At 45.7% G+C, this 12,672-nt stretch overlaps 1 protein-coding gene across 9 annotated transcripts in view; it reads left to right on the top strand.

Moving 5' to 3' along the window:
• camta1a (calmodulin binding transcription activator 1a) overlaps positions 1–12,672 on the top strand; it is a 256,185-nt gene that overhangs the window by 105,047 nt on the left and 138,466 nt on the right. For all 9 annotated transcript variants that reach the window (XM_047600161.1, XM_047600193.1, XM_047600168.1 and 6 more), the window contains one exon: positions 11,105–11,172. In XM_047600161.1, the coding sequence (XP_047456117.1) occupies positions 11,105–11,172 (68 nt within the window). The remainder of the gene's footprint in view (positions 1–11,104; positions 11,173–12,672) is intronic.

Raw genomic sequence — 12,672 nt, 5'->3', positions numbered from 1 at the left:
CAATGAAACAGTCATTTGAGAGACATGGGTAAACATGCTTTGATTACAACAGAGAGAACGGGAACGTGTTTGTTCTCTTAAAGGTCTTGCTTAAACAACAACAAGGCTGCTTGTTCTCCTTTGTGTTGGTGATGCCATGTTAAATCTCAACTCTTAATTAATTTGGAGAGCACAGAGAGGGAGCGTTTGTCACCCCTGCTCTTGCCAGTTAGTGCTATTTGTCTCCGGGTGACCTTTGATTTCACACTGCATTGGTTTTCTCCTGTTATGGACAAGAGGCGTTTTTTTTGCTGACAACAGAGGAAACCTTATCTTTTAAATAAGTAATTCCTCAACTGCTCAGTGAGTCCACCAGCAGCAAAATATTGGGATTGCTGAAAAGGCAGGCACACAAGCTCACTGGGGAGAAGATCTCCTCTCTCTCTCTCTCTGTACTACAGCACCTTCGCCTAACTCTCATTAAAAATTCCCCAACACAGTGTTTGAACAAGGCTCGCCACACAATGGTACATACATCTCTATGTGAGGTTGTGTGAACAGCCCTCGCTTTGGCGTACGCTCAGCGTGTGACATAGGAGGCGCGGTGGGGGCAGGTTTATCGTTGCGTTGTAGATGGGTTCAGGCATTGACACAATAGCCCCAACCAGCTCTCTTGGCACCGGCCGAGGCCCGGAGCTTTAGGTTTTTGGGAAGGAAGCATTGATCGGGGTGATGGCTGGAGTGACTGAGAGGTGGGACAGATGAGGGAATTGCGAGGGGATGGATGTGTTGGCACCTGGCTCTGTGGGTTCTGGCTGGGTGCTGGAGCAGTCTCCAGTAACATTGATGCATGGCCATGAATTATATTATGCCTTGGCAGCTGCTTACTCCCAGATTCATCTCAGCAGTCATTGGGTTATTTATTTATTTGTTTCCACAATTTGTCAAAAGAGTTTCTATGTAAAAAGGGGGGCGAAAAAAAAACAACCTAACAAGATTAAAAAAACGAGGCTGATTTAGAGTATTTACTGAATGGGTATTAGTGCAGGTAAAAGCATTATGACAATTTGGAGAGGTGCGGTAGCTAAATTCAGACGGAGTGCTTGGTTTATGTCTAAAGTGGGTGAGGAGGAAAAAAAGAAAAAAAAAAAGCCAGTGTGGCAATGTACATGACAGTTTTCGCTGAATGCCTCTTGAACACCTGCCTGTATAAACACTTCATTCAGTGGCTGCCCGTGAGCCGGAGTAACTCAGGCCGTTTGAGATAGAAGTGATGACTTGGGCCCTTTGTTCAACTCTGACATGGCTGTTCGGACACCTTTGTTCTGGGACGAGAGGCCCATTCAGAGCGCGCCCGGGGAACAAATTGAATCTGGTTGACAATTAATAGCCATGCGGCATGTTTAATTAAGAGCATGTAGCCAGAGAGCGACGTGAGGGAGATAAACAGAGGAGAGTTGCACTGAGCCAGACTGGGCTCACAAAGGAGCAGCCCATTGGAGCGTCTGGCTGATCGATTCCCCGCCGTCTGTGGAGAGCAGCCTTCACAAAGAGCAGGCCCCTCGCCTTCCCTCTCCACGGGCCCAACTTTTAGAGGGGAGAGATGCGAGACTGATAATGCGCGCGAGGCAGATGGGGGTATGCAGATAGAGGCGGGAAAGTTAAGGAAAAGTTCACTAAGTGAAAAATAAGTGAAATGTATACGGCCGCACGGGTGCACTCGAGTGTTTGGTAGCTTCAGATCGGTAAAAATGACCTTGAACATGATTATTAGTGGCGCTGAGTGGCCATTGACTGTATCTCATGTGTATGGTTAGTGTTACATAGATGTCTGGTGTTGGGGTCTGATGTTAGGAGACGAAACACGCATGCCGGCTCGCTGCTTTGACTCCAGGCTCCCGTGACCTTCAGTCCCACATTCCCGTTATTGTAACACGAACACAAAGCGGCAGAGAGCCGTAGAGAGAGCGAGAGAGAGAAACAGAGACAGAGGGAGAGGGAAAACACTTGACAGCTTGTCTGATAGGCCAAACAATAGCAGCCATGGCCAAGCAAGGCTTTGGACAGATAGCTTCACACACACACACACACACGCACGCATGCACTCACACCCACTTCAATTAAAGAGAGCCCTCCTCCAAAACTAACAATCACATCAGTCAGTGAGATGGTTGGAGCTGAGAGGAGATAAAATGAGAGCGGCTCGAGTTTGGATTTGACTGGTGCTGCGTCGCGTGCGTCTGCGTTCACGTTCGCCGTTCGCATGTGTGCGCTCTGCCCGGACACGCATGTGCTGACAGGCGGACAGAGAGATGACAGGGGCAGAAAAGGGAGTTGCAGGAATCTAACTTGTTCATATAAGAATTAAAAGTGTGTGCGTGCTTGCGTGTGTGTGCGTGTGTGCGCGCGCGCATGTGTTTGTCTGCTTTACAGATGTGTGTACAGGAAGCCGCAATAAAGGATAAAGGCTTGAGTCTGACAGACAAAGGGTGATCCTTTCATGCTGACGAACAGCGGAAAAAAAAGGGTTTCTGTCGACTAATTGGCCTGAGCTGGAGATCTGACCGTCTCTTTGGTGAAATTTCAGACTTGTCTTGTCTTCGTGTCTTTTCTCTCCCGTCTCAAGGGCGGAGCGTGTCACTCCGCGGACGGACAGGACAGTTTGGCTCAATATTTCATTCCGTATCTCCTTACAACATATAGTGTGGTCAATTAAACACTTAACATTTTTGCCCTTTTACACATAACGTACCTTTTCGCACAGTTTTCCTTTCTCCTCCCTCTCCACCGCCTCTTTTTGCCTTTACATATGGTGGAGCACGCGTCGCTTTTCGTGTCACAGTTTGTCCTCCCGTCAGAACGTTCTGAATGTTCGTACTCGAGCCTTTTCACTGTGCGGCCGCTCTTTGAGAACACCCTGAACCGAGCACTCTAAACTTTTCATAACCTCACATATTCCTAGCACGCCGTGCTGTTTATGCAAACGCACGCACACAGATATGCGCCATATGCTCATAGGCAGACATGCATGACTCCGTGGTCAAGGATAGCTGCAATTCAGATGGAAGGCCTGTAGGTGGTTCTGGGGCTTGTCTCGGATTGAAAGTTAAAATTGGTTTCATGCAAGGGTGCCCCAGTCATTTGGCTGCTGTGAATGGTGGAATTCAGAGGATAATGCGGGCATTAATTGATTTTGGAGACTGAAATAAATAGGCTTTCAGGATCACATGAGACAGAACTCTGCCAATTTGCGCCTTTTGAGGAAGGCTTGAAAATATCTCCGCCCCCCTCTCTCCGGACAGGTCCTGCAGGAGCCTTAAAATGAAAGCTGACATTAGCTGATTGATATGAAGTGAATGGTGACCTTCTAAATTCCACTGTCACTTCATTTATGCGTGGTGCCGTCGCTCCTTCGCTTTGGAGAAAATTTTTTGTGATATTTGAGGATACAGCGCCTCGGTTCTTATAATGTCTCTTCAGAGAGAAATCACACCTCAATTATATTTAGATGACATTTAATGCCCTTCTCCGTGGAATCCTTGGAATTTCGCTGCGATATCGTCCTCACAGGCGGCACAGGGAAGCAACAGCTGTAACATTTATGTCTACACTCTATGAAATTGTGAAACTACATTAGGAATCAAGCTGGTGCTTGGCCGTACAGTCAGACATGGCACTTCCAATATTTGCTGAGAAAACAAGAGCATCTGTCAAACAGATAGACACATAGTCGAGAATTAAAAAGAGAGGAGATACTGACAGCCCCCTGCCCCGGTGCGTTTGACTGCTCCTGCAGTTTTCTCACACTTTTGGTGGACAGAAGTTGGGTTTTGTGAAAAGTTTGGCAGCAGAACTGGGGAACAGCCTGGAGTCTCGGCAGTGGGGCTGGGGTAAGGTCGGCATCATAGAGGCTCCACCACTCTCCGTTCTCCTTGGTTGGGCTGTCAGCAGGGGGGGAGCAGACATCCTGCTGCATAGCTGATGAAGAGGACATGCAGCGCAGACGCCAGAGGTCAGACAGCCACAGGGCATCAGGAAGTGAACCTAGCCACTTCCCGCCGCGTCCTGTAGTGCACCACAATGCGTCTGTGCGCACACACCAGTGTTTTTGCCCTGTTTACTAATGTAGTGCTCCACAGATCTGCCAAGCCTCCAACACGTCTTAGAGCCTTGCCAGAAGTTAGAGCCCGAGGGAAAGTGGGAAGGAGAGATAGAACAAGAAAGAAGTATAATAGAATCATTACACGAGACACATCTCTCAAGGGTACAGCCGTAGGAGGTCCCATATGGGCTTTACATCAGCAGGCACACACATCCATAGCAACAACCACTGGGTCACAATGCACCCTAATTATGGCTGACAAAGATGGATGAATTTCATCTCAGTCAACTTTATGTCCAATTCACATTCTGTGTCTGTAACATACCGCATGCTGTTGGTCCATTCCCACATAAACCATTTTTCGGAGTCTTCCAGGTCCGTCTCATCCTCGGTTGTACACTAGTCTCCCCGCTTTCCTCGTTTGTGACGTTGCTGCTGCTGCTTCTGGGAGGTGGTGGCTGAACATTGGAGTCCTTCAAGGCCAAATAATTACATCCTCTCAGTGAACGTCCAAGACAGCAGCTATGGCACCAAAGCCAAAACAATCCCACCTCATGCCAGCTCCTTCTTGGTCCTGGTCTCATTCTCTTTCTGTCACGCTTTCGCTTCAGCATATGGTGGCGGCTCCTCATTCCGAGGCAGAGTAGGGGAGGAAGGATGTATAGAAACGGGCCTCCCCACATACAATGTATCAGGAGGCACAACAGAAAAACCTGCAATAGAGAGAATCCGTACAATTATGGTTGGAATTTTATGTGGTGTAAGTTTATATTTTTGTCATTATGCCTTTAGTGCGATCTTAGCCCAGAAGAACAAAGCAGTCAGAATAAAAATATTAAAAACATAACATCTATTGTGTGGTTATAATATCAGCTACATTTCATTAGTTAATTGATTTCTTTTGTAAACAATGCCTTTTGTGAAATCACGACGACGTCAAGGAATATTAATGAAAACTCAACCCTCAGAAAACATGACTTCCATTTTTGCTCGTGCTTAACTCAGTTAACTGACAAACGTACTGTACAGCTGTGGTCTGACTGGTGCGCTGGCAAACTTTTGCGGCAGCATAGGCCCCACTAACAAGCCGGAAGCCTCGATTGCGGCCAAACACTTGTGTCTTTAAGATGTAGAGATGGCTGACAAAGTGAAGGAAAGGCCAACACTGAACATATTCGTATGTTGTTGAATCCTCTTTTTCCGGTGTTGTCACTTACTGCTAAGTCTTGTTCTGTTCCGAAAGTATGTAGCATATAGAAGTGATATAGTAAACAAAAAAGAGAGTGCTGGCAGAGCAGCTGCTGTAGGTAACATTGATTATGGGAGCAGGGAGGCGTTGAGGAGTGAGAGGAGTCTCCCCAGGAGAATTCCTCCTTTTTTCAGTCTTATGACCAGCATGCCAAGCAGAAATGTGAAGAGAGGCATTGACCAACTACTGGAAAACATCTAAGCAATCCAGGATCAATGCACAATTGATCCCAGAACTATGTATAATGTAGGCCAGTGGACGGCTTGTCTCGCTCTTTCTTCCTCCAATGGCAAGAGAGCGCTGGAGCGCAGGAGCTGAGACGGTGCACTGCAAACTAGAAAGACAGACGGACTAGAATCACCCGAGGTGTGTTTTAACCGTGTGGTAAGGCTCTTTGTGGTGAAGGTTTACACGTGTGCTGGGCTGCTATGCTGAGTCTGATGTGTGAACATGCGTTTTTTTGTGAGTTAGCTCCCTGGAATCTCCTAGAATTTTCTCCAGCAATGCGCTTTCTGTTTTCAAATAAATCCGGTACATTAGTTGCCAAAATGCTGGAAGATGTGTGCTGGAAGACGGAGCAGAACAACTCTGTTGCTCTTCACAGTGGAGTAACAGAGTGGACACAGTGTGACTTCCACCCCTCCCTTTCAGGAGGAAAGCCCCATGCAGGTCCTAATGCGCAGTATGCTGGAGAGGGCATCTTTTTAACCCAGCACAGGGACTCATAGAACAGCCTTACTCCTCTTCAACAGATGCCAAGTGCAGCTGTCAACAGCTCCATACTCTATTGTTGCTTACTTCCTCAGCTCTCCAGCTTTCCTCCTATGCCTCGTCCCTCTCGCTCTCTCGATTCTTTTTTTTTTTTTTTTTTTTTCCCGCTGCCTTGACCGTTTGTCTTGATAGCAGATCCACTGCATCCTATTATGAGACATGCTCAAACAATCTTAAAGGCTAGCTGGAGGTTACTGCTTGCTAAAATAGATTCACTCCACCTCACTACTTTCCAAAGCTTAAAAGAGTAATATGGCCGTATGAGATTACATAGATACAGAGTGTGATACATTATTGCTAGTGCATTAAGAATTCATGAAGTATAAACAAAAAAAAAAAAAAAAACTCAAAATGATTCAGCTAAGGTACTTTTGCTTGCAGAATCGAACCGAGGCGCACTTCTTTAATCACCATACCTTCACACTTCTCCTGTTTTAAATGCATTTATCATTGTCATGGGGAAAAACTTTCTTCATCCTCCCTCCGTTTTGATTATCTTCTCCCTTTTCAGTAACTCTCCCGCCCTCCTCTTCCACCCTTTTCTCCGGTGCTTGTCTCTATCTGGGTCTAATTGCATTTGATTTTTTTTTTTTTTTGTGTGTGTGTGTAATCTCGTGATAGCCTGGTTCTTCAGCAAACCCCCTCCACCCTCCTCGCCCACCAGTCCATTTGCGCCTTGCCCTGGGCAGGTTGGTTTCCTGGGCTGCCCTGGAGGAAATATCAGATGACCCGGCACTCCACAGCAAAACCCAGGTCACCAGGGAGGGCTCCTCTAACCGTATCCCTCCCATGGCCCCCTCTCATCCACTTCCTGCTTTCAAGTGCAGGGCAAGGTCAAAGCTTTGAGGATGCATTCCCTAGACTTAACCACGAGGCAGGCTGGAGGCGCTGTGCTCTGCTCCCCTACCAGACTTTCCTCCATCTATTCTTTAACATCTTCCTGCTCTGCTCATATTCATTTCATTAGCTCAAGCTTTTACTGCAATCAATAGTGTTTCTAAAGTTAGTTTTTCTAATACGGCTATTCATTAAGTGCATTTTCATTAGTGTCACTTGAGCACCATTATAACTGGAACAATACTGTAATGGACAAACGTGTGCCGTATTAGTTAGATCTTTTTTTTTTTTCGAGGGGGGGCGGTGGTGAAAACTGGATTTAAATCATTTAGCTAACAAAGAGTGAGTCATTACTCCGTGTTTTAACGTAGCGTCTGGTAAATTGAGGCTTTTTTAAAACTGGATTTTCAGACAGTGATTTAAACTGGGAGAAGCACAGTGGCGCTCAGAACTCTTTCTTCCCTGGCTTTGTGTCGCTCCCACCTTTCTCTTTCGCTCAAATGCCCTGTGATGCAGATGGAGAAGAGAGGCTTTATGGATGGTCTTTGGAGATGGGTGCCTGATGTGTCCTGAGATAATGCCAAAAGACGTCTATCTGTCCTTCTAATGGAGCAGCGACAGTTGTTTCATGTGATCAGCCCTGTCATCCAAACGCAGAAGCGTTGGTCCTCTCAACACCTCTCCTTTCTTCCATAAATCAAAGTTGCTACTGCGAGAGAGAATCCGAGGGTACAGAAAACAAATCGGCCCCAAGTCACCCGGGACAGTGAATCTATTGTAAACACTAGTGTCATGTTGGGCTGACTTTGTGGAATAAGAAAGGACAATGGTCTAATGAAATCTGATCAAGCCATGTCTGACGTATCTGTCACTGCAAGTAATTTGGAGGCAATTAGAATATGGAGTGCGCCGTACAGCGAATAGTTTACCGCTGCTGCTCTGACATCCCTGTTCCTGGTGCAAAGAAGTGAAATGGGATGAATATGTTAGTGTCATCTCCAATTTCAAACAGGTAGACATTTCAAAAGCTGATTCTCTCTGGAGAAAACGTTGTACCTCTAGAGTGAAAATATCATTTGAGGAGCGACAGTAAAAGACAGTCATCTCAAAATGATTTTTTTTTTTTTTTTTTTTTTTCCTTTCCACGGTGGCTTTCCTTTTCACCTCAACACTTATGGGAAAGAAAAAGTAGGTGATGCAGGATGGGGCCCGCGCGCGCTACGAGAACAGAGAACAAATGGGGCAAACGCGGCGCCACCGCGTACGGGGGGTGTGACACCACCTGGAGAACGTGCCAGGCTAACACAGCTAACCAGTAACCAGGCCCTCTGATTGCACGACACCAGACGAGAAAAACACACACACGCATAAATACTCGCCTTTCCGTCTCCATCCGCCCTGAAACCGTTAGACTGCTCCGTCATGTTCCGGGGCGGCCCCCTCTGCTAACAGTGTGTCACAGCTTTAACAGAGACAAAAGAAACAAATGAGATGGCTGGGTTACAACAAACAGCTCCGGGTTGTTCTTTCCCCTGGAAAATGAAAGACCCTCTTTTCTGCAACCATGATGTCAATTAGAGGCGGTGTGGCTCACACTCACTCTCCGCTTCATTGCTAGCTTCTGCTGATTGTTATTTGTTCGGATCAGGCTCGGAAGAGAGTTTGCCTTAATTTAAGCTATGCAGAATGGAGCACTGGCTGGTACAGTATATTTAATCAGCACCTTGAGATGAAACCCCGGCAAGGATGGTGTCAGTGGGGGATGCAAAAAGGAGCGGAGCACAAACAACCTTGCATGAGGTGGATTCTGACCTGAGAGGGAGGGCGAGGTAGGGGCTGTGTTTACAGAGAGCCTTCTCTGAATATTTCCCCAGCGACGGAGAGCAGGCCAGAGGCAGTGAGGTCAGCAGATAGAGTCCAGAGCCCATTGACAGCTGCTGGTTTGACTTTGATGCACCATCAGTGTTCAGCACACCGCATGCCCATTTCCCCCTCCACCTCTTGCACCAACCCCGCGAGCGTGTTTGCTCAACCTGAACGCACGCTAGCCTCTCATTATGCCGCCCATGCAAACTTTGTCTCCTTGCAGCTGTTTAATGGCCGCACGTCTGTTTTTGTTTGTTTCCTCACCATAAGATTATTGCACCTTTATGGCTGGTCGGGGGGTTGGTATAATCCCTGGCATCTGTTCCGAGAGGGAGGGGTGAGGACGGAGCCAGAGGTAGAGATACGCTTGTTGTGTTGTGTGTGTGTGTGTGTGTGTGTGTGTGTGTGTTTTTTTTTTACATTTTCTAAATACAAGACCATGTGGCCCCCTATTTTATCTTCTGCCGCGGAGGCTGAAGCTGCGGCTAGATTTTAAAGACAAAAGAGATGTAAAGCGCTGCGTGCTAGCATGCACAGAGGTCACTAAAAGAGGCGTTTATCCCTCCCAGAATGTATAAAGAATAGCAGGGATTCATCTAATTCATCTAATCACTGCCCCTTTAGGCTAATTTACTTGTGTACACCAAAGTAACTTTATCGCGACCCATTTGTTCTTCCCTGCCCGTTCAATCAACAAGGTTGTGGACTGTTGTTGCTGTTCCACTTATTTTTATATATCTTTCAAAAAAAAAATTATAAAAGGAGAGGAGGAGGAGCCCCGAGCCCCTCTTGACAGCCTCATCCCCTTCCTTTCATTTTCTTAATTCAAGACTCCATCTTGTCGTGGCCCCGGCGCCTCCGGTCGTTATGGCGGGAGAACGAGAAGTTAATCAACACGGCATTATCTTCCAGCCTGCACCTGGAGGCAACAGTGCCAGTCATGTTAGCGCCCCCCCTCCCTGTCGGGACCCCTGCCAGCCTGGGTACCCCTCGCACACACCGCAGCACCCCTCAGCGTCCCCGCGGGCCGTCGCCAGTGTGCTGTTTTCCGTGCCAGGTCAGACTAGTGACACGGCGTTGATGAGCCAGTGGGGACCTTCTCGCCGTGCTGCATAGTTTATGTGTGCATTCAAATATGAAAAGGAAGGAGAAAAAAAAAAAAAAAAAATTGGCTTGGTTTTTATGATCGCTTTGTGCTGAGACATATAGTACGCCTCATATTTTTTCTAGTTTCTGCTGTAGAGAAAACGGTTGTTTATGTAGACGTTACAGCCCCATATGGACAGGTGAATGTCTCCAAGGAGGCAATTTTTTTTTTTTTTTTTTTTTTTTTTTTTTCAAAAGCTTTACAGACCAGGCAAGGTAATATTTGAACACATTTACTCTTAAAGGTTTCCTGACGCTCGCCAACATGAGACCAGGTGTGCAACCTTAGACACTGAAGACGCTACGCTTTGTGTAGGTCTGTCCTCATGTCTAGACATCTCTAAGAGTCTGACAAATGTTCTTGCTGGAGAGTGAATTGCCGGCTGTCGCTGGTAATCATTAGGTTGTCTACCAGGACCCAAAGTGCTTTTATTCCTGCCCATTAGTTTGGTGAGAAAATGGCGGGGTATAGTTTAGTGTGTTCCCCCGTATCCTCAGATTGATGCAGTAGGCAGTGCGAGCATGGGAAACATGAAAGTCTTTGAAGTATTCATCCATTTATGCCAATGGCAGTTCAGGATTTTTTTTTTCCCTTTCACTTCAGTATCTATATCATCTCTTTGCACACAACTGACTCCAGAGGATCTACAGCCTTTTCCAAAGTATCAGTATACACACATGTCAATATTGTGAGACAGGCGTGTAATCATTATTCAAAGGTTAAATAGTGGATTGATCCATAGAGGAGTGTCAAGGGCAGATCAAAGGGATTTGGGGGAGGATCGTACCAAAAAAATGTTAAAAGCTGCTCACTCTCAAACACAAAGACGTCAATCCTTCAGAGAGCACCTTGATGTCCTCAGAGGAGAGCGTGATCAAAGCGTTCGTAACAAAGATAGTCTCAGAAGATGATCTGACCTCAGCCGCATTCCACTTCTGTCTTTCATTTTACTTTTACCAGCCTGCGTTTACCTGCCTGAACTCCCCGGCACTGCCCCTGTTTCCGTCTTTCCTGTGTTTGTGCTGCTGGTTAGACTGTCTGAATATCAATGAAGCAGTCTCACCGATGTATTACAAACACAAGAGAACAGTGATTAAAGATGACATGTCTAAGCCTCACTCCCTTCCTCTCTCCTCTCTTCTCTTTTTCACAGGAGATTGCAGCTTACTTGATAACATTTGAAAAGCATGAAGAATGGCTAACGACATCCCCTAAAACAAGGTAAGACAATTACACTCCCGTCCTCTTTTACAACATAAGTTGTCGTTTTTTTTTCCCGAGATTCACACAGCCCTACAAGTATTACATTTAGGCAGCCACAATTTCCATTTTTGGTTTTTACATATTTTTCACAAGATTGTTTCCCTTATCCACAGCTTGCAGCCACCATTAGTTCGGTGTAGGACGTTCAGCATTACAGACTGCTGATGGCGTTCAGGAAAAAGTTTGCAGTTTGCAGATAAATGATAGAATATTAATGTTGACTAATTTTCTTTTAGCACACCAATTAATATAACATGCACTGATGCGGCATCTGCTGTGGATGCTGTGCTAATGTGCTCCTATCCGACAGCTCGCCGTTGAACTGTCGAGGTCAGACTTTCCTCCTACATGTGGAACAAAAAGAGCTTCTGTGCACTGTATTTCGAACAGAGTGAGGGTTCTAGCATTGCACTTATTTTGTTAATGTATGCAGATACACATAGGGCCAATTTGCAAATAAATAATGTGCACTCGTTGGTTTAGAGACGGTTTTAATGCAGTAAATTTAACGTGAGAAAATGTGTTTGTGGAAGCACTGGCTGTAATTATATACAGCACACATAGAACACGCGGTGTATTGGAGGACAATTAAAAATGCATGGAACTTGTGTTCCTCAACAGTAGGCTGCTCTTTGTTTGAGTAACTTTGGCTAATCTTTGCATATTGGACAGCCTCAGGGCTGACATCTTCGGCCTCTTTGGAGCTCCTTTGTGTGTCAGACCACACAATCATTCCACCGCTGCAGCAAATGCAGCCTGTTCACACAATATCCCTTTTATTAAAGTTTACATGGTCATGCATTTGAAATCAGCTCAGCTATGTTAAACCTTTCTTTATCTTTTTTTTTTTTTATTATTATTCCTGCGACCCAGACTTGCCATGTTGGCATTATTAGCAACCCTCATCCATGTGTAAATGGACCATTGGCTTATTGACATAGAAGCTGTTGCCCACATCCCTCTACCCATCCCTCCTTTATTCCCCTGCCTTGGAGCGACAGTGATAATAGTTTTGCATAATGGCACTGCCAATTAGAATATGTTCTCTGGTGTAATTATAGGCCAAAAGAATACTGAGCTCACCTGTATGTTTTTTTTTTTTTTCTGGGTTTTTTTATAATATTTTTTGAGTGCCCCAAGACTCTTAAGCTTCTACTCTAAAAAAAATAAAAAAATAAATAAAACTATGTGAAATGTGGAATCATGAGAAGCAGCATAGAATGTATTAGAGTCACCTTTATTACTCTGTCCGGGATTCACCTGTCATCTTTCTGTAGAATGGTAGATAAACCTAAAGGTAAAATATATATATATATAAACTGGTTAAAAACAATGTGATTAGTCTTCTTCAGGCACAAGCCTTAAAATGACTCCGGTGTTTGATGTTGGAGCCTTTTGCGGCACGGCCACAGTTTGTCACCCCTGACTGTCTGTTACGCCGTGGTCTTAGCTCCCGGT

The sequence above is a fragment of the Mugil cephalus genome, chromosome 1, assembly GCF_022458985.1.
Source record: "Mugil cephalus isolate CIBA_MC_2020 chromosome 1, CIBA_Mcephalus_1.1, whole genome shotgun sequence".
Classification (NCBI taxonomy): domain Eukaryota; kingdom Metazoa; phylum Chordata; class Actinopteri; order Mugiliformes; family Mugilidae; genus Mugil; species Mugil cephalus.
The sequence above is the reverse complement of the archived record's forward strand: the minus strand, read 5'-3'. Positions and strand labels throughout refer to the sequence as shown.